Genomic DNA, 24,262 nt, shown 5'->3' on the forward strand with positions numbered 1-24,262 from the left:
AAGTATAGTGCTTAATGTGTCATGTGCTACTGCTATCTATGTTGTGATATCCAAGGTGAGGCTTTGGGGAAAAGCAGCCTGGTCCCTGTGCCTTATGAGTGGCTCCAGAAGGACCCCAGCTCTGTAGTGGCCCATGGCTTGCCTGAGGGAGTTGGCCTGAAGAAGCCCTCTGAATACGACACCAAGACGTTAATGAAGATTCTGGAGCAAAGCCATCGCATCCAATTCACAGTTAAAAGGTGAGGTCTGTTCATATGAAACTCACATTGCGCATCATCACACATCACTGCCACAGAAAAGGCATGCATGTAAAGGTAGGAACCTAGATATGAGGGAGAGTACAGAAAGCAAGACAACATTCAAACGGAATACTCAAAGTAAGACTTCATCTTCATCTTTATTTTAATGCAGCCGAGCTCATTTACGTTTTCATTTATCAGATATAAAATCAAATTAGTGCGCATCTCCCGGTTCCACAATCCACATCCCACGTATTATTCATAGCAATGCAGTGCTTGATAACAGAATAAAGGAGATTATTAAAATCTGTCAAGGTCTCTGTGTTACTGCAGCAGCTACAGTACAAATAGATGTGGTAAACATTAACATGTCAAAATCCAGGTCCTTCCTTTTTAACTATGAAATAACCTAGACCATCTTATGATTTGTGGGGAGAGTTTTAACAGATCATCTGCAATAAAAGCCCTTGCAAGTACCCCGTTTTCTAAATGCAAAAACAAAACATGAAAAACATACATAAAGAATTGCTCGGCAGACTCTGCAAGTCTGCAGACAGAGCAATGCAGAACAAGCTATATGGCTTAGATTAAGTCTGTGTGATGTGAATGCCTTAATAATTAATCAAATCAGCTTTCAACTGTCAGTCAACAAAACCACCAAATGTTCTGTCTATTTGTTGTACAAAGTCATGAAAATAATTCTGGCTTATGCATATTAGCCTTGTTTATTTGGGTAAAAACTAAAACATCAGTACTGTGGCTGTTTGAACTAAGGTCCTGATCTCCATGTGTTCCGTCTCTTCATTCATAAGTGCTGTCACATGTTATATGGTAGAACGCATTAAGGCTAAGGCCTTAATGCATCCCATTACCTCTTTTAGTAGGTAATGGGATTCAATTTAAACTAGTGAATGCCTTCAATACATGATGACACATTCCAAACGAGCAAAGAAATGAACACAATTAGATTTACCCTCACCGAAAGTTAAAGCCTATTGTTCCGATTTACTGTGAGCCCTAATAGACCACCTCGTTTTCTTATTCACACGGTCGCATAGTAGTTGACCTACTACTGCTATTGCTGCTTAGGGGTCGGGCTGCTTTCATGCAGGGTTTGGTTCTCTGGTTGCATGGCTTGTAAAATGGATCAAGAGACCATTAGGGTGTAAGTGGTGATCCTAAATGTTTAAAATAGTAGTTGGCTCATTACCCCATTTAGACCTGTTGTACCTTTCTATCCGGGAGCTACAGTTGGGTGCCACCGATATTGTCCCTTATCATTTGACCCATTTAGGCCTGACCTCAAAACTTTTAAAAATCCTTCTAAATCCTGAAAAAATCCTTCTACATTTTCACGATTTTTCAAAAATAGCAGACTTACAAGCTCGTAGCGCGCCACTCGGTGGCGCGCTATGAGCTTGTAGATCTGCTATTTTTCAATAGCAGGACAATATTGATGGCCTCCAACTGTACCTCTGTGTCTCATTAGTTGTTGCTATACATGTAACAACACACATATATGTTGTGGTTATGAATAGCCTGGAAACCAGACAAATCTGCCAATGCAAAAACAATTGCCCTTGTCAGATTTGGTCTGGCACCGCTCATTTGTGATTGGATCACTCCCTCTGAAGTAATGAGGGACCAATCAGGGCCCAGTATGCAAATATGAGGCGGGTTTATCACCAGAGGGATTTTTTTAAATTCGCCCTTCGGAAATGCAGATTCCACACAGAATCTACTCAGTGATATTAGTCTTCCCATGCCAGGCTATGTTATGAATGCTGTAGTATAACAATTGTCCGTTTCATTTAATTGTTGTGTGCCAGCATGGACAGCTCACTTCATGCTGGTACACAGAAACACCTAACTACAAATAATATTATTATCTTCAGCTGTGTTAACCCGTCAAAATGTCTGGCACCAATAAATAGTTTTATGTCAAGCCCTGGGCCAAGTTCAAATGTATACGTGTCGGTTAAGACCATTTGTAGTAGTAGCTGTAATGTCCTTGGCATACAGCACTTGTGGCTTCTTGTCTGTAGGGCTTGAATTATTTTATTTTTTGATCAATTGGCATACCCTGAAGAAGGCACTACTTTGTTTTTGCTGAAACGTTGGTAACCCAATAAAAAAAACTGCATCGTGACTACGAGCTGTGCAACCTCTCTTTTCTTTTTTTAGTCACATCAGGATTTAGTCTGATGTGACTAAATCCTGTTTGATACTTGACACACAAACATTGCAGATACAAGCTTGTAGATTTGCTACTTTTGTAAACTTTGAATTCTACAACTCCTCATCAGGCTGATCGGGCTGATTAGGATGATGTGAGATGCAAGCCATCAGATTCCTTAGTAGTGTTTGATCTGTCATTGTTTTTATATTGCTAGTTGCCTATTTTAGATGTGTTTTATGAGTCTATGAGAGCTGCTATAACACCTTTATTTTCCCTCGGGATGAATAACCTACCTACCTACCTACCTTAAGCCATTTAGTAAATTAAAAAAACGTTCGCTCTGAAAGAATATGTATTCAAAGATTTGTGCCGCATTTTTACGATTCTTCAAAAATAGCAGCCACTCGGTGGCGCGCTATGAGCTTGTAGATCTGCTATTTTTCAATAGCTAAAGTATAACATAATGCTTAGTTAAAACACCAAAAGGGCTTCCCGTCCAGAATGGGTTAATAATCCCTAAAATGGCCTGGGTCGTGGCTCAGCGGTCTAGGCACCTTGGCTGGTAATCCAGTCTGGCAGTGTGCCGCGGGTTCGACTCCCGATCCCTTTACTGCCTATCGCCCCCCCATCTCTCACCCCATTTTTTGTCGGCGTACTGTCTATCCCTCCATAAAAAAAATATATAAAATAAAGGCGAAAGGAAAAAATCCCTAAAATGATTAGTTTGATTAACCATACTCGTGTTTGTCTCACGTCTTTGCATGCAGGCCAACAGAAGAAGTGTCTCGAGAGGCCATGTCCTGCACTGACCTCAACCACAACAACTCCTCTCCAGCAGTCATGCCACAAAGCAGTCACGGCCCGGGCAAGGGCACAGCCCAGGCCGTCACCACATCAAGCCCTGCGTCCACGAGCAACTCTGTTCTGTCCAGCTTCCTGTACGGAATGCCCATGTCCTCCAAGCCTCACCCGGATGGCACGCTGGACCTCAAGCCCACATCCCTCCTCAACTTGGGCAAGGACAGACTGGGCACCTGGGCAGCAGGGGCAGATAAAGAGGGATTTATCAATAATGGTAAGATTGGATATAACGAGTGAATTTCTGTTGTTCTTCTATCTAATTCTTCCAATATTTCACCTGTATTAGTTAGTTATTTGTATTTATTTATTTTATTTTGGGCCATTTAACAGAACATACATACATACATACATACATACATACATACATACATACATACATACATACATACATACATTTTAGGTATGCGGTCTAGTCTAACTTGGACTCAGGGGGGTGGACGCCTCTGCCTTGCATAGTCCCCAGTGAATAGGCAGGTTGCCCTTCACTGGTAACCTTACATTGGATTTTAAATATATGAAGGTATTGTAGGCTGGGATTTTACAAAAAAGCCCCCCTTTTAAATACATACATACAGACATACAAACATACAGACATACATACTTATAAGGTATGCCATCTGGTGGCTAATGAACCAAACACATTTTCAGAAGTTGAAGCAGTTTTAGAGGACCCACTTTTAGGCCAGTGCAACAGAGCATGCTTTTGCCCTTTTTTTTAAACCTTACCCATTTTAACCAAATACATACATACATACATACATACATACATACATACATACATACATACATACATACATACATTTAGGTATGCGGTCTAGTCTAACTTGGACTCAGGGGGGTGGACGCCTCTGCCTTGCATAGTCCCCAGTGAATAGGCACGTTGCCCTTCACTGGTAACCTTACTTTTTGGATTTTAAACATATGAAGGTATTGTAGGCTGGGATTTTACAAAAAAGCCCCCCTTTTAAATACATACATACATACAGACATACAGCCATACAGACATACAGACATACATACTTATAAGGTATGCCATCTGGTGGCTAATGAACCAAACACATTTTCAGAAGTTGAAGCAGTTTTAGAGGACCCACTTTTAGGCCAGTGCAACAGAGCATGCTTTTGCCTTTTTTTTAAACCTTACCCATTTTAACCAAATACATACATACATACAAACACGCAAACAAGTCTACTAATGTTAGTGGCCCGAAAAGGTGTCGGCTGAAGCCGAGGGTTATTAAACATTGGATAATGTCACAGCCTCTGCCATGAACTGTGCCATACCCACTTATCCAGTGCCCTGATGACTAGATGTCTCCCACCTGCTCTCATTCTCCCTAAGGGCCTAGTCTATTTATAGCCCCTGGTGCCTACACATGGTTGTTGGTTTATCTGTTTGCCTACAGTGAATGTATTGTTTCTTGTTGCCTCATAAGGTGTACATAAGTTCAGTTGATTCTCGTTTCCCTTGTCTGATGATTCCTGCATTTTGGGTCCTTATACCTGGGTTTGAAGCCTGACGGATAAATGAGAGAGAGCAAAACGGAATTAGATACGTTTCATTAATACAATTTGTTTCTATGCTTCATCATCATACCCTGTGCCTTTTTGACCACAGAATAATCAATATGGTTCTAATTCTGTACCCGAGCCTTCTATATTTTGTGAGGTATACATCACTATAGACCCGATTCAGAAACGGGTCTCATGGTCGCAGGCAACGTATTTCCTGTAGGCGGAGACGACATATTACTCTTTTACCTGCTTTTTACTAACACTAACTTTACAAAGATGCCCAGAACATCGGGATGAACCTGTGTAGTTTATGGCTGCTCCAACAGTAGTGGCAACATTCAAATTTGGAGAGAAACGGAATGTCGCGAAAAATACGCAGCGGTGGCTGAGACCAGAGCAATAGAGAAATGGTTGAGACGAAGCAGTGAAAGGTCCTGAAAGATACATAACGTCAGTCTTAACCAATACCCAATCTTTCTGTTGTATGAACACAAGGCTGCTGTACTTTATACCAAAGTTGAAGGTTACCACTACTGTTGGAGCAGCAATAAACTACACAGGATCATCCAGATGTTCTGGGCATCTTTGTAAAGTTAGTAAAAAGCAGGTCAAAGAGTAACGTTTGAGCAGACTAACATCAGTCACTTTCCCATTCAATGTAGTAGAAGAGCCGACTGTTTACACCACAGATTGTGTCTCCGCCTACAGGAAATACGTTGCCTGTGACCATGAGACCCGTTTCTGAAGTGTGTGTGTGTGTGTGTGTGTGTGAGTGTGTGAGTGTGTGAGTGTGTGTGTGCGTGCGTGCACAAATATCACCACTATTTATTTATATGCATACATATTGTATCATGTAGATTAGTCATGTACTATGCACTTTGTTTTTTCTCTCTCTTTTAACTGCAATGATGAGCCTGCACAACCAAGAATTTCACCCATGTTACTTACTACATGTAATGTGATGTGACAATAAAGTTTGATTCTATTCTGATTCTGCTAACACATTATGTGAAAAGGTTCAACTAAGTAAAATTTCACCTGAGTTGACTGCCGTTTTCGAATGTAGATATTTAGTTTGTATTTCAGCGGTAATGGACGTGATGTGTATGTCTCATATATTTTCAGATGAGACGACAGGTCTACCTAATGAACTGGGACAGAGCCCTCCTGGTATCCACATATCCAAGAGGTTACTTTTCTCCATAGTACATGAGAAATCAGGTAATCACATGGTAAATACACAGGAATTCAAACAAGTACGTAGTCAGTAAATATTTCACTTTCAAATAAAATAAAACATAAAACGGATGTGATAAAGGAAAAAAGTAATGGAAAAATCACAGCCCCCTCACACAGGACAATATCAGTCACTAGAACCAGGGATGGGTGTTTTCAATGAATCTATCATGGTTAAAATGGAATTTGAATGTTTAAAAGTGAAATATCCCTTTAATATTACCTCTCAAATTAATTGTTACTGACACATTTTGGCATACGTAACTATTTAAGCCCTATGCACTTACCCAACCCAAATAATAATAATAAAGAAAAACAAGATCACAATGTGAGCTTGTAGATTGTCTTATTTTCACTACTTTTCAAATGTTTTGTGCTGGATTTTTATGTCCCACTACACTACACTAAAATAACCAGTGTTAATTTAAGTATACAAATGGACACCAAACATGTCATATTTGAAGCCATTAGTGCAGTTTACTGTTACACATTGACATTACATTAGTCAGCAAGCCTGGTTGGAATAGCAAATACAAAGTAGTTTGTATAATTAAGACTTAAATGTACTATCCCATAATCCTTAAATTACTTGTTACTGTCAAGACAAGTGTAATTGTAACATCTTTCCCATTCAAGCTTTCAGAAGATAGAGATGATTAAATCGGGATAACACTACAATGAAGTCTTCATTTTACTATCAACAAAACCCATTCAGCTCTTGTTTCTGGATGACGGGTTGCAAGAGCCATGATTATCCCATGATTATTGCAACAACGTGAGGCATTTAGTATTCAGGTTTAGTTTTTACATTTTATTTTCATATTGTTTGTCTTCCCTTTCAAGAAAAATGGGACTCTTTTATCCGGGAAACAGAAGACATTAACACACTGAGAGAATGTGTCCAGATCTTGTTCAACAGCAGATATGGTGAGGATAACCCTTCTGTATTCATTTTATTTTTTATTTTAATCAATTCCACCTAGCATTGCCATTCTTATTGTGAAATGTAGCCTCCAAATGTAGGTACACAGTAAAATCCTCAGTGTAAAGGTATCAATTTTTATCAACAAACAGGATTTTACTGTGTATCTGTATAATTGTCTTTGTACCAAGGGAATGCCCAAGGAACAATAGGGTCAAGTTCAACCCTCTTGTTTGCAATGGTGGCTGCAGGTCTTCTAGGTCCTCCAATATTAAAATCTAATTTGCTGCCATGAAATATTCATCGCTTAAGATGTCAGTGTCAAAAGTCAAAGCTAGAATTTAGATCTTTTTCCCCCCTTTGTCAAAGAAATGCCTAAATGAATAAATCTCCACCTCAAATCCGCATCTTGCTGGAGGTAGCGTTTCATCATTATGCAACTTCTAAAACATGTGTTGAAAAAGGGTGAAGAAAAAAGACTGAATAAAGCATTAGGAGCTGGTGTTCAAGTGCACCTTCTAATGGATACATGGATTAAAGTTCTCAGTCACCATGACTCATTTCAGTTCTATAGAAGCCAGCAAAGAATCTGGGATTTCTTCATCTGGTTGGCAGTATGTAGAACAGCAGGAACAATATTACTAAAACATCATCATTTTACATATTGTGTTGAAACAGCACTAGTGTGGGGAAGGCTCCTGTCACACTGTTTCACAAATCGCACATAAGGCATGTTCAGTCGTGAGATTTTATTTTTGCTTTAATCCATGTGAATAGCATCACAGCTTTCTCTAAAGCCTGGTTCCCTATCCATTCTCTATCTTTAGCTGAGGCGCTGGGTCTGGACCATATGGTGCCTGTGCCATACCGCAAGATAGCTTGTGACCCGGGCGCAGTGGAGATCATCGGCATTCCTGACCAGATCCCCTTTAAGAGGCCCTGCACCTATGGCGTGCCCAAGCTCAAGCGCATCCTGGACGAGCGCCACGGAATCCGTTTCATAGTCAAACGGTATGTGCATGCCGTCGGTTCAAAGTTACAAAGGGTTTGCTGGGTTCTATTTTGAGTGTAAATGGTGACCACCGCATATAGCATTTCAGAAAATCCCATTTTCTACTTTACTCCACTCCAAAAATGGATTTGGCCGCACGTATACAGCGCTTTTCTAGTCTTCTGACCATTTAAAAGGCTTTACAAAGTATGCCTCACATTCACTCATACACACACCATGCATGGCTGCCGGCGTTGCTCGTCTGTGTGAAGGGAGCAATGTCAGGAGGAGCCAGGATCCAACCGGCAACCCTCTGACTGCTACCAAGTCAGCTAAGTTATATACATGTTCCACACATGTTAAAGATGCTGTACGTAATATTACTACAGTATAGTGTTTGCTCAGTAATATTGTCTCCCCAGCTCTTTAGCAAACAGAAAATAAATGTTTAGGTAAGGATACCAATTTCATCCTAATGGAAGACAAAATTGGAACTGGAACACACAAATTGAAGCCGATACATCGGTTCTCTCTCCTGATTGGAAAGGTGGTATTTTTGTCTCAGTCCATTTGCACATATCACGTGAAAATTGTCCTCTGCATTTAATCCATCTTAACTATCAGGAGCAGTGGGTAGGGCGCAAATAATACAGTCAGTGCCCTGGGAGCAGTTTGGGACCTTCTGATCACCAGACAACCTCTCTACCCCTTCAGCTATGGCCATCCCATGATACTATTAGAATATAGAGCTTTTTAAACCAAAGAAAATATTTATATTGTTTTAAGCAAACAATCTAATCTAATCTATATCCCTTAGTTTACAGCACCTTTGAGGTTTTCTGGCACTGAGCTTTCTGCATAATTCATGCTCCATCATATGACAGTGTTGTGAACCAAAAATAGCAGATCTAAAAGCTTATTGAATTGGCTGTTTTTGGTGTGGCGTGACGCCGCTGTATGGCAAAGTATAAATCAGGCTTTATTTGCTGTTGCACAATGTTTTGAAATGATCTCCTCCTTCTGACAGGAAAGGAATGGCACTAACCAGCTGCGTCTATAGAGTTTGTCAGTTGTACATCTTAATTTCCCCAGCAGGCTGTACCCTGCTGTCAGCTAAATCACTTCCACTTGTGTCAGAGATGACATCCCCGTGCGAGCATATTGTGCTAAGCCTAATGTTACGCCTCTACTCCATCCATTTGTTTTAAGCTGATTTAAATGAGGCGCCAGGCCTTGTTTGAGATAACACGTCTTCTAAACGAATCCTGTGGGCAGCTCATTAGCGTTAATACAATTAGTGCAGATTGAAAATGTGATTAATTCTAAATTACATCACTCTCCCTTTGTCATTGAGAGATGTTTCAGGCATGAACCCCGTTGAGTTGTTTGATGGGCTTGCCTGAGCTTATCTGCCCAGCCACTTTGTTGACTTTGTACTTTTACAATGAATATAAAAAATTGCCACACATTCCCTTTTAGTGAACTATTGATTGCGTAATTTTAATGCAGATGTTAATCGAGGCATATAGGGCACTACTTCTTAACCCATTCAGGCCTGACGTCGAAATTTAAAAAAAAAAAGTTTTCTAAATCATGACAATTTTCGGAAAGATTTGAGGCACATTTTAACGATTTTTCAAAAATAGCAGATCTACAAGTTCATAGCGCGCCACTCGGTGGCGCGCTATGAGCTTGTAGATCTGCTATTTTTCAATAGCTAAATTATAACATAATGTTTAAAACACCAAAAGGGGTTCCCGCCCCAAAATGGGTTAATGGTTAATGTGGTTAAACGCTAACGTGACATGGATGCGTTCCAGGTCTCAATGGATTAATGAGCACGTTTTCTTTTTCTTACTTTTCTTTTTATGTGTACTGTGATGATAGTTAATAAATGCCAATTAATGATGCTATGTATCGTGAACCACATTAGATACTGTTTAACATCTATGACAGTGGTTTTCAACCCGTTTCATATCAAGTTCTATTATTTATTCGGCAATTGAGCCACGGACCACCATTTGATGAAATGTAGCCTCTCAGACCCAAGACCTATTTTTGTTGTCCACAATGCAATGCTGACTTGATGTGGGAGAGATAGGAACCATAGGAGAGATACATAATGTAATGCAACAGTAACTCTTGAGAGTGTAATTACGGGTCCATTTGGTTTCATTTTACACTCTAAAAAGTTAAAGATAAGGGTCCATTTGGTTACCAACAACACTCCCATCATTTAGCTGGGGACCACCTGGAACCCTCTCAAGAACCACTGGTGGGTGGTCCCCCGACCACTGGTTGAGAACCACTAATCTATGACATCAAAGAGCATCCCTTTCTCGTTGCTCATTGAGTCATGTCATTGTTGGTGACCACATTATGCGAAGGGTGTTTGAACACAGTTACGGTATTAAAAGTGTGTTTTCCTTTTTTTCTATTCCAGAATGTTTGATGAAAGAATCTTCACAGGTAAGATTCTTATTAGTTTAGTTTGCTCTCTCATGGCATTTTTAATACAGTTTCTCATGCACAAGTAATGCATTTTTAAGTGGTGCTACCGTGCTAGCCACTCCTATAGACGGCTATGTGTGTCCCTGGCTGTCTGTCCGTCCGAGTATGGAAATAGTGTTTGTTGACCACCAAGTGTCACTGTTGTGCAGTCTAACACACACACGCACGCACACACACACACACACACACACACACAGCGGCCAGGGAGGAGGGCTTGTACAGTACAGCACGAGTACAGTACAGCATCACTCAGTTCAGACTGGTCTGATTTTATAGTTCACATACTGCCGATCTATTCCCTCACCAGTGGTGGAATGTAACTAAGTACATTTACTTAAGTACTGTAATTTATTTGCAATCTTGAGGTAGTATTACTTTACTTGAGTATTTCCAATTTTCAATACTTTTTACTTCTACTCCACTAGATCTCGGATCCAAATATTGTACTTTTACTCCACAACAATTATTTGAAAACTTTAGTTACTAGTGCAGATTTTGATTGTTATTACAAAACATAAATTAACCACTGCAGCCCTATTTCGACCATTAAAAAAAAGCCGAACTACAAGCTCACAATGCGCCAAGATGTAGATTTTCTAATGATTTTTATACATTTGAAAACTTGTGAAATGGGACATTCTGCATAATGAGTACTTTTACCTTTGGTGCTTTGAGTACATTTTTATACCAATCCAATACCTTTGTACTTTTACTCAAGTACATTTGAGTATTTCTACACTGCAGTATTGATACTTGTCTTAAGTACAAAATGTGAGTACTTTTTCCACCACTGGAAACTCAAAGAGTTGATTTTGTGTCGTAACGTAAATGTAGTGGGTTTATGTAATGTCAGCTGCCATGCAGTACAGGTTTGTTGTGAGGACCTGATGTGCAGTGATATTTCACTTTTGTCTCACAAACACACAGTCCACATCTTTTCAGAACTTGGAAATTAAATTCAAGAATTATCTCTAGCTAAATCAATTTAGTTCCAAGACATTGCCCGTGTCACTCGGGTGGGATTCTTTTTCTTTTTTTTTTAACAGAAATTGCATCCCAAGGGAAGTTGAGTTGGAGACATAGACCCTGATATGACATTTGGATTGTAAATAGTCCCAGCAGAGATTCTGTTTGGTGTAATAGCTTCCTGCCTTTGGAGTTTCTTCTTCAATGGCTTTCTCTCCTGAAGCTGCAGGCAGGGCTGCCAAGGAGGAGGGCAAGTCTGACATGGGCTCTGCACTCGAAGACAGTTTCCCTGACAACCTCGGCGTCCCACAACCCGCTACAGTGGATCTGGTCAGCAACCCTTACAGCAGCAGGTCAGAAAAAAAAAATATATATATATATATATATATATATATATATATATATATATTACATACATACATATACACACACACACAACACATGCACACAAATTACAAATTGACTAGAAATGTTCTTTTACGATCGACTAAACTGATTAGTCTCGTTAACTGAATCATACATTGTTGCCATGCAGAAATTCTGAAAATCACAAATCTATGGTGATTATTGGTATTTTTGAAATATTTTTTTAATTGATTCGTTTGATTAACTGTTGGACCGCTGCTTTATATAAACGTAAAGTGAGAATCTATGGATCAGAGTTGTAATGCTGGGTTTGCTGCAAAATCATGTCAAGCGTTGTCAGTTTTTTTCTCAGTTCAGTGATCTTTCACTTCATTTGGTGTTCACTGTACAGCATTTGGACGAACAGACCCGGTCCCTAACTTAGGAGTCTGTCCAGCCTCAATTGTCTTATTAATAGGGTTGTCCCGATCCGATCACGTGATCAAAAATCGGGGCCAATCACGTCATTTTCTAATGATCGGAATCAGATCAGGAGCATCGGGACATCCCTAGTACCAATATTATATCCATATCATGATATTAGACTAGATATTGTCTGTTATTTTGGATATTGTACTATTGGGATATAGCATAAGTGTTATATAAAAATATTAATATCGGATCTGGAAAAATCAGTATCGGCAGATACTCAATCAAATGATCGGAATCGGATTGGGAGCAAAAAAACGTGATCGGGATCATCCCTACTTATTAAGATACTTTTCTACTTGTTCTCTTTGGTACTACAACATATACTGTAGAATTCTGGCAAACTTTACTCTGTACATTTAAATTCCTCAACCACTTACCCTGTGCCTTAATGCTCATTGTGCTTTGCTGTAGCCCTGTTTTCTGAATTGTTTGGGCCAAATCCTATAATCAATTTGATGATAGTCCATGACCAGATTGAGAAAAACGTCAAATGGATCTAAGCCATGACAGAAAAATGCACTCCACTTGCACATTTTCAGTGCCTCAGTCTTCCAAATTGCAGTTGCTAACTTGTGCAGTTTTTGTTGCAGATCAACAAGTGCGTGTGTGAGTCCCCTAATTGATTGTGAAGCTGGTAAGTGTAATGAAACGCAATGACTTTCATGTTTACTTTCTTCAACTCTATAAGGCTTAATGCCCCTTGCTATAAAATAACTCCACTGTATTGTATCCCAAAGTGTAATTTCCCACTTTAACACTGATATTTAATCCTTGCAAAAGTGTTATTTTCTTTCTTTTTGCCACTGCTTCTCTCACAGTCATTTGAAACCACTATCTCACACTTAATTCCCCTCATCTGTTCCCCTCAGGTCCTTCAGGAGATTGCATTCCTTTGAAGAGGATTAAAACAGAGCCCCCAGATGGGGAAATCATTCAAGTGACTGTGCCAGGTAGTGTGTGCACAGCATTACCATTACCTTTTCACATCATTCAGTTGTTAAAAAGTCAATGTGGTCTTCCAAAATGCTACCATTCAGTAATGGCCTAACCGCAATGAAAGGCATAAGAGTCAGAGGAGGAAATCGGAAGGGAATTGCCACACTAACTGTTGTAGTAGTGGGGCTGAGCAACTAACCTCAAATATATCGAAATCGAAACCATCATTTAGAACCAATAACCAATCTTGCTCATGTCATGCCTTTTGTATTTTACTTCTTATTTATCAACGGATTGACACAATTATTATTATCATCCTTATTATTATTTAATCCCGGGTTTCCTGTTGTATTTCAGTTTCCCATACCATGGTTTAATTTGCTCGGCAACAGATTTGAACTGGAAACCCATATAACACCTTGTGTGAACCAGAACCTCCTGTAAAACTGGGACTACAGTTATGCACAGAGCCTATTGCTATCGCTATCTATTTCGCAGTATTTAGTTGAGTTCCTCTGTTGTATCCATTATATCCAAATATTTATATTCTAATGGCTGTTTTTCCATGATCCAGTTTCAGCATTTTTAACTCCCCTGCTCTCTTGAGGTCACTGTGGTTCAGGTGCATACTCCATGAATTGAATGCTAGAACTTAACAGCTCCCGTGTTTGTTCCTCTGTGGCTTTGTCTTGCCAGTAGAGTAAAAAATGATCTCCGTCTTAACTTTCCTTTTGTGGTTTTATTTCCTCAGAGGCCAGTGCGTCCTCAGAGGAGCCCAGTGAGCCTGTGGCTGAGCCCCTACTGACTGCAGCATGTCCGGCCACAGCCTCGCCCTCTGCTCCACAGCACCCCCTGGAGAACCACTCAGGTAACTGCAGGCAGGCCTTTCTCCTGTGGCACTTCACGCACGCTCTTTTCACTGCAGCTCCGGGGGGGCACGCCCAGCCTCTGCCACAGTACCCACCCCCCGCACCCACCCACCACCACAGACAGCCTGATGCCAGCCAGCTCTGCCCATTGTTATTGAGCTAAATAAGCCGTCACACGTGTGAGACCACTTTTTTTTATTAGATTACTTCCTCTCCCAGCTTTCCCATGCCACCACACCCTGCACCACTCCTCTAGAACTCTGCAGTCACTAGTGTCTATAGTCTACCCAGTCCCCAACCTTTATCTACCCCACTACCCCACCTCTAGAACTCTGCAGTCACTAGTGTCTATAGTCTACCCAGTCCCCAACCTTTATCTACCCCACTACCCCACCTCCAACATAGATCTGCTCTTGTCCCGGGCTTATGATGCACAACAATGGCTCTCACTCTGGAAATGTTACATGTGTTTCAGCTTAAGTAAACGGTTTTAAACGGTCATTGTGCAACTGTAGAACGGGCATAAACCTTAATATATATATGCTGTAGGCTATATTTATTTTATTACTGGTAATAAAAATGTGGAGACAGCCAAGAACAAAGCACAATTGGCAGTGTTCCACCAGGGGGGAGGGTGGGAGCCCCGGTGAGGAGGGCTAACTCTGTTGCTAACTTGCTGCACTAGTCACTCCTACAGGTTGGTCACAGGGGTCATCAATATGTACGTACATGGACAAATGTGTCCGTGGCAAAGACTTGGTCTTGTCGGTGGCAATTATTTTAATTTTATTTTTTACGCATCATTATAATGTTCCTATTTTGATCATTAGACCCATATTGAATGCCAAGTCTCCAGGTTTTCTTCAGAATATGTATGACACTTATTTACTACGACACTATGGCACATTTAAGGCCTATCCAGTTTTACAGTAGGTGATGAGGTGACCACCGAAACGGTGGTTAGTAAAAACAAAGAGATGTGTTTGGATGAGCGGTGAAGCATGACATCATGTTGTAGTTTTCGGTGGTCACCTTATCACCTAAAACTGGACTATGCATAGGCCTTAAGAGTGCAGTCCTGGTGATGCTATTGTCCACTCATTTTGTATGTCCGTGGCAAAAATTTAATTTTGACAAAAATGTCCACCACAAGCCGGTTGACCCCTGAGGGTGCCTGTTCTCAGCAGCAGGGAGTGGAACTGGGAGGAGTAGCGTGATACGTCCTCCTGGGAATACTCCTCACTGTCAGGTGAAAAGAAGCAGACTGGGCTGGCGCCGTCACGTGTGTCGGAGGAGACATGTGATCGACTACGCCCTCCCTAATGCCAGCCAGTAGGGACTACAAACCGTACGAGGAGATTTGGGAATTGACAGAATGACTAAATTGGGAGAAAAAGATATAAAGAAGTAAAGACTGATTGTTTGTGCACATTTCCAGATTGTGAGTTCCGTTTCCTCCTCTAGTCCCGTTCTCAGATCTGTGGCTAGATTTAGCAGTACTACGTTAGTGTGTCCAAACCGCTCCTTAAAACTCCCATTAAGACCCAGCACACCCTTATCTCCCATCCAGCTCAGTTATATTCTGTAGACTGAGACAGAGGAAGGTTATCAAGAGCATTTGAGTAGACTGTGTTCTCCTTCAACTACATTACTGGCTTCACTATTTTGGGCATGTCATCATAGGCGAAAACAGCCAATCAACAATCTCACAATGTGTTGTGATGTGACCTTTTGAAGGGATATTGATCCGCATTCTTTGCTGCATAACACCACCAAGTATGGAATCAGGCTTAAGTGGTTCACTTCAAACTCCAATGTGCCTCATTCATCCAGATACATTTTGAGAATCGCCTGTAAAATAGTTTGTATTTCATAGCAGTGCTATCACATATTTTCATCAGTCTGTGCCTGATCCAGTATGAAGAGAACTTAACCCATTGTAAGACAGGGTGTGTTGTGCTTGGAAGCACTGCATACTAGAAACCACTAGTGAAAAGAAAACTGTTGTGGGCTCACATTTTGTTCTATACATTAAAAATATATCTATTTATCAAGTGATTTCTCAGTGCAAATGGGTAAATGAGGCAATTTGTTATTGCCTGTTGCTAAATTTATACCATAAACACCATACATGCCTGGTATTAGAAGCCCAAGAACAAAGTCTACTCAGGTGGTCCTGGCCTTAACTTAGATGGCTTTTTGTTTTTTGATTTATTTCGTTGATTTCATTGTGCTATTTTTAAGTTTTCTTTTCTTTCACAAATGACCTCTTAAGGAAAGAAAATGAAGGTAAGTACAGACAATACAGTATAACATTCTGACATTTTTACTCTTCAATACCCACAGCACACAAATGCATTATTACTGTTGCAAGCAAGCTTTCATATCAGGAATATATTGTTCTTATCAGTAATAGGCTTATACGTATATTTGGTCAAAAACGTATTAACAGCATTGGATTTTGTAACCATTTTGTCATGCTTCATATAATTCTATAAACCCCTGTAGAGGTTTCAAATAAATATTTACCTCTTTATTATGTATGCGAATGCAAAGGTTGCTCTTTCAGTGAGAGATGATGATGGTGCTTTATCTTATGTTGAAAGCCCCTGCAGAGACTACACAGACTAAACTAGAAAGCAGAAAATGTTTTGGGAGGAAGGAAAAACGAAACACGCTATGAAAGATTATAGGGAGCTTCACACCCAGTGGATGTTGTCGCTTGTGCAGGTGCTTTGCTGCTTGCTTGCTTATCAATGTGCAAGTTGTGCTTTTTTCCCATCTTTACTATTTAAATATATCGTGCAGCCAGACTGAGTCAGTTATTGTCTAATACGTGTTCAGCCTTAGCTTGGTTGTCAAAGCTCAATACTAACATCATGCCTCAAGGAATCTCTAACACTTAGCAAACAAGTTAATTCCCATTGTTACATCTCTGCTTTCTCACAGGACTTGTGTCATTTGTTAACCACTATAAACCTGGTGTCCATTATTACATTGGCCCAACCTTGCAGCATTTCCAAAATAGCAGATCTACAGCTTGTTGACTATTTTTTGCTATTAGCTGGGAGGAAATTCATGAAAATCGGGCACTTGATGACAAGTTTTTGATTTTTAGTATGGTGTTAGGTATGGGCATAAGGTTTTCAAACGCCATCGCAAACGAGTTGGGCTCGCCCCCCAGTGGTCCGTTTGCAATGAATCCAATATTTGAAAGTCAGTACATGGTTGAAACCCCAAATAATTGATAGTATGCTAAAATACATACTATTCCCTCCCAGCAATATGCATCGTATAACATAGGGCTTAATTGGTTGTTAAAAGAGTCTGCCACTTACACTGTAAATGATAGAAAACAACAGAACTCAGAAATGCAAGATTTCTTCTCCTTCAGAAGAATGTATTCTTCACACAATATGTGAGCAATAAATAAATGTACACATTTTCAATGTGCAAAGTTGTTTGCCATACTGCACTTGAGAAACTTTGCTAGACTACTAGGCTACATCGATGTCATACTTTTGAAGACGCTTATTTTGGTATCCCAGAGTACTCATATGGCCAACTTTTGGTTATCTGATATTATGCAAAATGGTTCCATTGTTAAGCCGTATTGCATTCTCTCTGTCTGGAAGTCCATCCATTAATTAAATTATCATTATTGTGAGTGACCATTACAAAGGAGCCCTTTCTATAGTTTCTGACCCGTTGTCATGAGTGAAGATTATCTTCCATACTCCACTAATATGTCTATTCACATGTTGCAGCTGAAGTTCTACCAGTCAAACCAACCTCCCAGATCCTCAGAAAATCCTCTGAAGGTACAGTAGAGAAGAAAATAAGCTTTCAAAGGTCACTTTAGAAGTCCCCTCTGTGAAATGCAGTGTACATGTACACATACCAATGATGTGTTTAGTGCCTCCATGTTCTTGATTTACAGATGTTTTGTGTCTGGTGTTTCAACAGGAACTCTCATTGAGGACATAGGAGAAATGATTCTGCAGCTGCGGAGGCAAGTGGAAAGTCTCTTCAGCATTAAGTATGGTAAGCTACATTACATATGCTGTATTGGAGAGAGAGAGAACTGCTTAGATTCAGTATTCATGTGGGACGTTGCAGCTGTTTCCTTGGTGTCATGTGAATACTCACTTAATAGTCCCCCCCCCACACACACACGCACACACTTCAATAATGCCATTTTTGACCATAAATAAGTTGCCACTTAGCCTCTGTAGCACTTAATTGTTTTCTTTGCACTCTATTTACGAGACCATTTCCCCTGCCATTTATTGATTCATTGCACACCGTAAGTTGCTCCGGATCGAGCGCCTGCTAAATGTGAATATTATAAATTGTTGCCAGTATTGTAATCCTTTTTTGTATTACGATTGTTTATGTATATCTGATGCTCTGTTAGGGGGGTTTAGTTGGAACTGAAAACAAAACATGTTTCATGATATGTTTCAGATGTGACGAATAGATATAAGTAAGTAAGTTACAGGATATATACACCCTTTCTTGGCCAGCATTTCTTAAAGATTGTGCCATGGTGAAATAGCCCTGAAATAGTGGTGCTTATGAACAGATGATGGTTCTGATGGTGTTCTCAACTTACAAACCGTCTGCTTTAGTGCCTGGAGGTACTTTTACAATCAAGTCAGTCACTCCTCCTACTCATGTCTGGCTGCCTGTCTTCTTGCATACATACGTTTTCTTTTTTTAAAGTGCCATCTGAATGCATTACTCCAGCCCACGTCATTTCAGTGGATGGTAATGGTGGATAGGTAATCAGCACAAGTCCAAAATGGAAGTTGTTTTTTACGGGACACATTGTTTGTGCTTTGATTAATTATTCAATTTATAAAACATGATTGAAAGAATAATCACAAAGAAATAACCAATAGTTACAGATAGCCCTATCACTTACAAATGTAAAATGTAACTAAAGCATTTGTGCTGATGAAAACTGCAATACCTGCCCTTCTCCAGCGAAAGCAGTCCTGTCCAAATACCTGACGAATTCATTTCCCACTATTTGCCATGCTGAAATTATAATTACACATAATCATTGAATTAAGCAAACACTTCTGTTCTCTTTCTAGTAGGGCTGCAACTGTTTTTTGTTTTATCAACAAGGTATATCAACAAATAATCTTACCACTCACACATTATTTTATACTCTGTTGCACAATGTGCCGTGTCACGATGCATTGTCAGCTTGTAGATTGCCTATATATATATTATATATATATATATATATATATATATTATTCATTGATTATTTTATAAAATGTTCAATTCTTTTTTTGATAAACTATTAAACCGATCAACTTGGATTAACTGTTGTACCCGTACTCCCACCCCTCTGCAGCCGAGGCTCTGGGCCTTCCTGAGCCAGCCAAGGTACCCTACTCCAAGTTCCAGATGTACCCAGAGGACCTGTATGTCACCGGGCTGCCAGAGGGGATCGCCTTCCGGAGGCCCAACTGTTTCGGAGCAGCCAAACTACGCAAGATCCTCGCTGTTGGCGGTCACATCCAGTTTGTCATCATAAGGTGAGAGGCACCGCAGGGAGGAATCCCATTCACGAATCGCTACATAGGTGAATGGAATTTGAACTAGGGCTGGGCGATGTGATTTCTAATAAATATCAAGATTAGTTCAAACTTTTGCCTCGATTAATGAACTCTATTTTCATTATTATTCGCCACCATTGTACAACGAAGCGGCTGATTAACATGGTTATATGAGACTAATTAATATTGTCAATTTGAGTTTTTTCGTGTTGCTTTGTTGACATAAGGGGTGAAAAAACAATCACAAAAAAAAACCTGATTCTCGATCAACCTACATGAGCAAGATTAAGTTAGTCAGTTATTGGTTTGATATCTTTTGGTTATTGCCAAGCCTTCATTTAAACTGGTTAAAGGACAACTTTCGTTTTTTTCAACCAAGGTTCATGTTTTAGGTTGTTATTAGAGAAAGTAAAAGATGAGTGTTAATTCTTTTTCATTTGCTGCTTTTTTTTCGTATTAGGGATTTTAGACGTTTTTGACAGGGGGGCGAGGGCATTCGAACATGGGGCTAAATATGTTTTTTTTAACATTTTGTTATAGCGATTTCTTTATTTTATCATTTACTATAGTCCTAGAAATTACATCTGGCCACAAAAGATCCCAGGATCTACTGAATGTGAAGGTAGCCTACTGGGGGGAAGCCACACTGTGTATCATAGGCTCAATATGTCAGTTTGACACAATCAGTAGATCCTGTGATCTTTTGTGGCCAGATGTAATTTCTATAGTAATAGTAAATAATAAAAAAATGAATCGCTTTAAAATTTTGTAAAACAATACATATTTAGCCCCATGCTCGAATGCCCCCGCCCCCCTGTCAAAAACAGCTAAAATCCCTAAAACGAAAGAAAGCAGCAAATAAAAAAAATTAACACTCATCTTTTACTTTCTCTAATAACAACCTAAAACATGAAGTTGTCCTTTAACAACTGGCAACATCGCTGCTGTTCAGTACGTTTCTGTTTCTTCTGGAATTATGATTGTCATGATTACTGTCGGTCTCTCTCCAGACCGGAGCTGTTAACTGAAGTAAAACAAGAGTTGCCTTCCACCCCGACCTGTGATTCAGGTACGTCCATTATCCTGCCCCAGTTGGGGAAATGTCATTATTTATCCTACCGTTGAATTTACCCATAGATTATTCAAGATCAGATCAAGTTTGCAGATGTTAGAAATAAATGATACGAGCTTGAACTTTTTCTGAATCTAATCCATTTGATATAGATTTCAGAATCCTACAATTAACCACATGAACCCTAGTGTCCCATTCCTGGGCATTTTGCCAAACGGTTGACGAAAATAGTAGCTCTACACACTCGCACCGCGTCGCAGCGTGTTGTGAGCTTGTAGATTGGCTATCTTTTTGCTGAAGAGATTTAGTGTAGAGGGAAAACGGAGGGGGGCAGTTATAGATATCTGGTCAACAAAGTATATAGGAGGTTGAGATGACCAAAACACCAAAATGTACGTTTTGTTTAAGACGTTTGTTGAGTTTTTTTTGAGAAACATCATTTCAGTTCAAGCTGAAAATTCTTCAAACGGAGAGCACTTAAGAGTAATTATAGATGCTATTTTCTTTTGTTCCTACTCTATGAAAGTTATGGGATGAGGTTTGGACCATTTTGGTATATTTGGTACAATTTAAAAAGTTGTTGTTGTTGTCCAAACACTTGACAGCAATTCTAAAATAAGGAGCGGACAAAATGTTCCCTTTTATAAAACGATACATCTTCTGAAAGAACAATACAAATGTTTAAGAAATCCTGTCATAAGTAATTAATACTTCTATTTCTCCAAAGAACTGGATTCGACGGATTCAGTGACAGATGATGCTGCAGCTATATCCAAGAGACCAGGCTTTTCAGGTGTGATTTAAGGACACATATTTCACTTTGTATCACAAAAAGAACTGCATGTATTTTTAACAAAGCTACATGGATCACTTTCTCTCGTCTCTGAAACAGCTGTAGAAATGAAGGTCAATATCTATTGTAACATTTTCGGCACCCAACTTCTTGCATTGTTTATTCGGATCCCGCTTAGCTACTACTTGTAACGGCAACTCTTCCAGGAGAACACACAAAATATTACATTACATTTACTGATAACCAAAAAAGTAAATAAATCGCTGTTCTCATATAGAATAAGAAAAACGACTGTCAATCATACAAGCTCAGTCAACAAGTTTACAATACAATACAGTAGGCACTTACAAGTTTCAGTATCACGTAATAAGTTAGAAGTTCAAGATAAATATTCTATGCCACTTGTGTGTTCCAGGAAAGAATATGTGGGTTAATGTAATCAAATGCTGATGGGAGAGAGGTACTTAAGCGCTCTCGAACGAGGCTGACTAACCTCTCGGAATACTGTGTACTATGTATGAGGGAATATGCATTTTCAATCGCATTACATAAAATACTCAGTGACTCATCTTTCAATCTCCCTGATCCCCTAGACTGCTTGGAGGCCAAGCTGTCTAGAATTGACCTGGCGAACACGCTGCGAGAGCAGGTCCAGGACCTGTTCAACAGGAAGTATGGCGAGGCGCTGGGCATCAAGTATCCCGTCCAAGTGCCTTACAAGCGGATCAAGAACAACCCAGGCTCAGTCATCATTGAGGGCTTGCCCCCCGGCATCCCCTTTAGGAAACCCTGCACGTTTGGCTCGCAGAATTTGGAGCGGATCCTAGCAGTGGCCGATAAGATCTGCTTCACCATAACCAGGTGGGAAAGGCACGGCATTGCATGTTCCTTTGTTTTCATCACAGCTGTGCATCCTTAGTCATTAAAGTTATGTGTAGTTGGGTATGTGGAGTACCTCGCCACCACCACCACGAAGGGGGTTCAGCTCCACCACGGTACATCCGGTTTGGTCGAGCATCTATATATGAACACTATTTGCCATGTTCGGGGGAGGGAAGCCTGGCAGGTAGAGTGATCTTTGTGACTCCTATGGGCAGGGGTCGGGCCTGTCAGTGGGGGTGTTGTACAGCAGCCAGTAAGCGCAGGGGTGCCCAAAACGTAGGTCACAATCTACCAGTAGATCACAAAGACTGCTGGTAGAACACATGACATGCCCCTAAAGATATAATTAAAATATTAAAAGAATATGTATAAACAAAAATCATCCCCTTTTTGGCACCTGCCACTTGAATTAAGATGACTTGATTGACATCAAGAAGGGCCTGTCAGCTCCCTTAATGGCTTCGATAGGCAAACCCCCAATGCAACGCTTTGTTTTCAAGTTTTGCATGCAAACGTCAGTACCATTAAAAAGTTATATAAAAATGTGCATGGCAAAGAACCCGAATACCTTACTGTACCACTTCCATACAGAATGGGTATAAGGCTTTCCCCCCCCACTATTTCCCATTCTACGTGCGTTTGTCTTATGTAATGCCAGTCGCCAGCAACCACATTCCAAGTATTTTCAGCAAGTATTTTCAGCAATGGGATATATATATATTTTTGGTGGATAGATCTTGTTGAGCTGGTCATTTTAAAAAGTAGTTCTCAAGTCAAAAAAGTGTGGGCACCTACTGAGTAGGGTATAACAGCAGTGGCAAAGACAAAAATGTGTGGGGAGGGTTAATATGCATAATAATGACTAAATTGGGAGAAAATAATATTTGGCTACTAATAATATATTTAAATAATTAAATGGTATGCAGCTGTTTTAACTTCATGACTGCTTGTTGAACAGGGAAAATGCTTTATCTCCTTTCTAACCATGTGTCAAAAATGCTAATTAAAAAAGGTCACCTCTTAGTTACCTCTTCAACAATGCAACTGTGTTTCACTTTGCTCTTTGCAGACCTTTTCAAGGACTCATTCCAAAACCAGGTAAGGACAGTTTGTAGAATAGAATACAAGGATTCATACAAACATTAGCCACTGTGGGCTGTAGTAGATACTAACATGCAATCGATGGATTCATTATCTTTCTTAGCACCACGACGTATTACTTTACTAAAGAAGGCCTATGCCTCAATAAATGGTGAGTAGTAAACCATTCCAGACTGTACAGTGTACACAGATGCATGACATCTACAGTATGTATGCTAACTATACTATACAAGTAAGTATTCCATTAAGTCATGTTTTCAATCGACAGAGGAGGATGATATCAACCGTATGGGGGAGAAAGTGGTCCTTCGTGAGCAAGTGAAGGAACTATTCAACAAGAAATATGGTGAGTTGAATTATGGCAAGCTGCCACAGACTGCTAGTCACATTTAACAACATTTAAGCCAACACAGACAACTCAGATCTTTACTGTAGACCTGGCCAGCCCCACCAGCATGGAACATTTAGATCTGAGCCACATTGTCTCCATCTATAAAGACAATCAATACTGTTGCTTTCAAAAAACTGTCTAGGTCACACTAAATTAATTCCGCATCAAACATAATGTATATCAGATAAAATGTAATTTGGCCTTCAAACTATTAAACAGATACTATTACTATTATGTTGCTAACCTCTAATATTCAAAACACTTAAGTATACATTAGACTTAGGTATACATACAATGTTTTGAGTATTACAGTATAGTTTGTAGGACGTAAATTTCCATAGATTTCCATCAAACACGTATTATTTTGTCTAGTTTATTCTTTCAA

General features: G+C 39.8%; 1 protein-coding gene across 1 annotated transcript in view; it reads left to right on the top strand.

The window, feature by feature from the left end:
* gtf2ird1 (GTF2I repeat domain containing 1) overlaps positions 1–24,262 on the top strand; it is a 36,627-nt gene that overhangs the window by 9,882 nt on the left and 2,483 nt on the right. Inside the window, 19 exon segments of the mRNA XM_079508286.1 lie at positions 56–239; positions 3,186–3,493; positions 5,920–6,015; positions 6,874–6,957; positions 7,780–7,963; positions 10,387–10,412; positions 11,644–11,773; positions 12,848–12,891; positions 13,127–13,207; positions 13,945–14,061; positions 17,830–17,883; positions 18,029–18,106; positions 19,434–19,617; positions 20,649–20,707; positions 21,438–21,503; positions 22,097–22,364; positions 23,455–23,483; positions 23,590–23,637; positions 23,755–23,832. Of these exon segments, the coding sequence (XP_079364412.1) occupies positions 56–239; positions 3,186–3,493; positions 5,920–6,015; positions 6,874–6,957; positions 7,780–7,963; positions 10,387–10,412; positions 11,644–11,773; positions 12,848–12,891; positions 13,127–13,207; positions 13,945–14,061; positions 17,830–17,883; positions 18,029–18,106; positions 19,434–19,617; positions 20,649–20,707; positions 21,438–21,503; positions 22,097–22,364; positions 23,455–23,483; positions 23,590–23,637; positions 23,755–23,832 (2,118 nt within the window).

This window comes from Electrona antarctica (assembly GCF_951216825.1).
Source record: "Electrona antarctica genome assembly, chromosome: 8".
NCBI classification, from domain to species: Eukaryota; Metazoa; Chordata; class Actinopteri; order Myctophiformes; family Myctophidae; genus Electrona; species Electrona antarctica.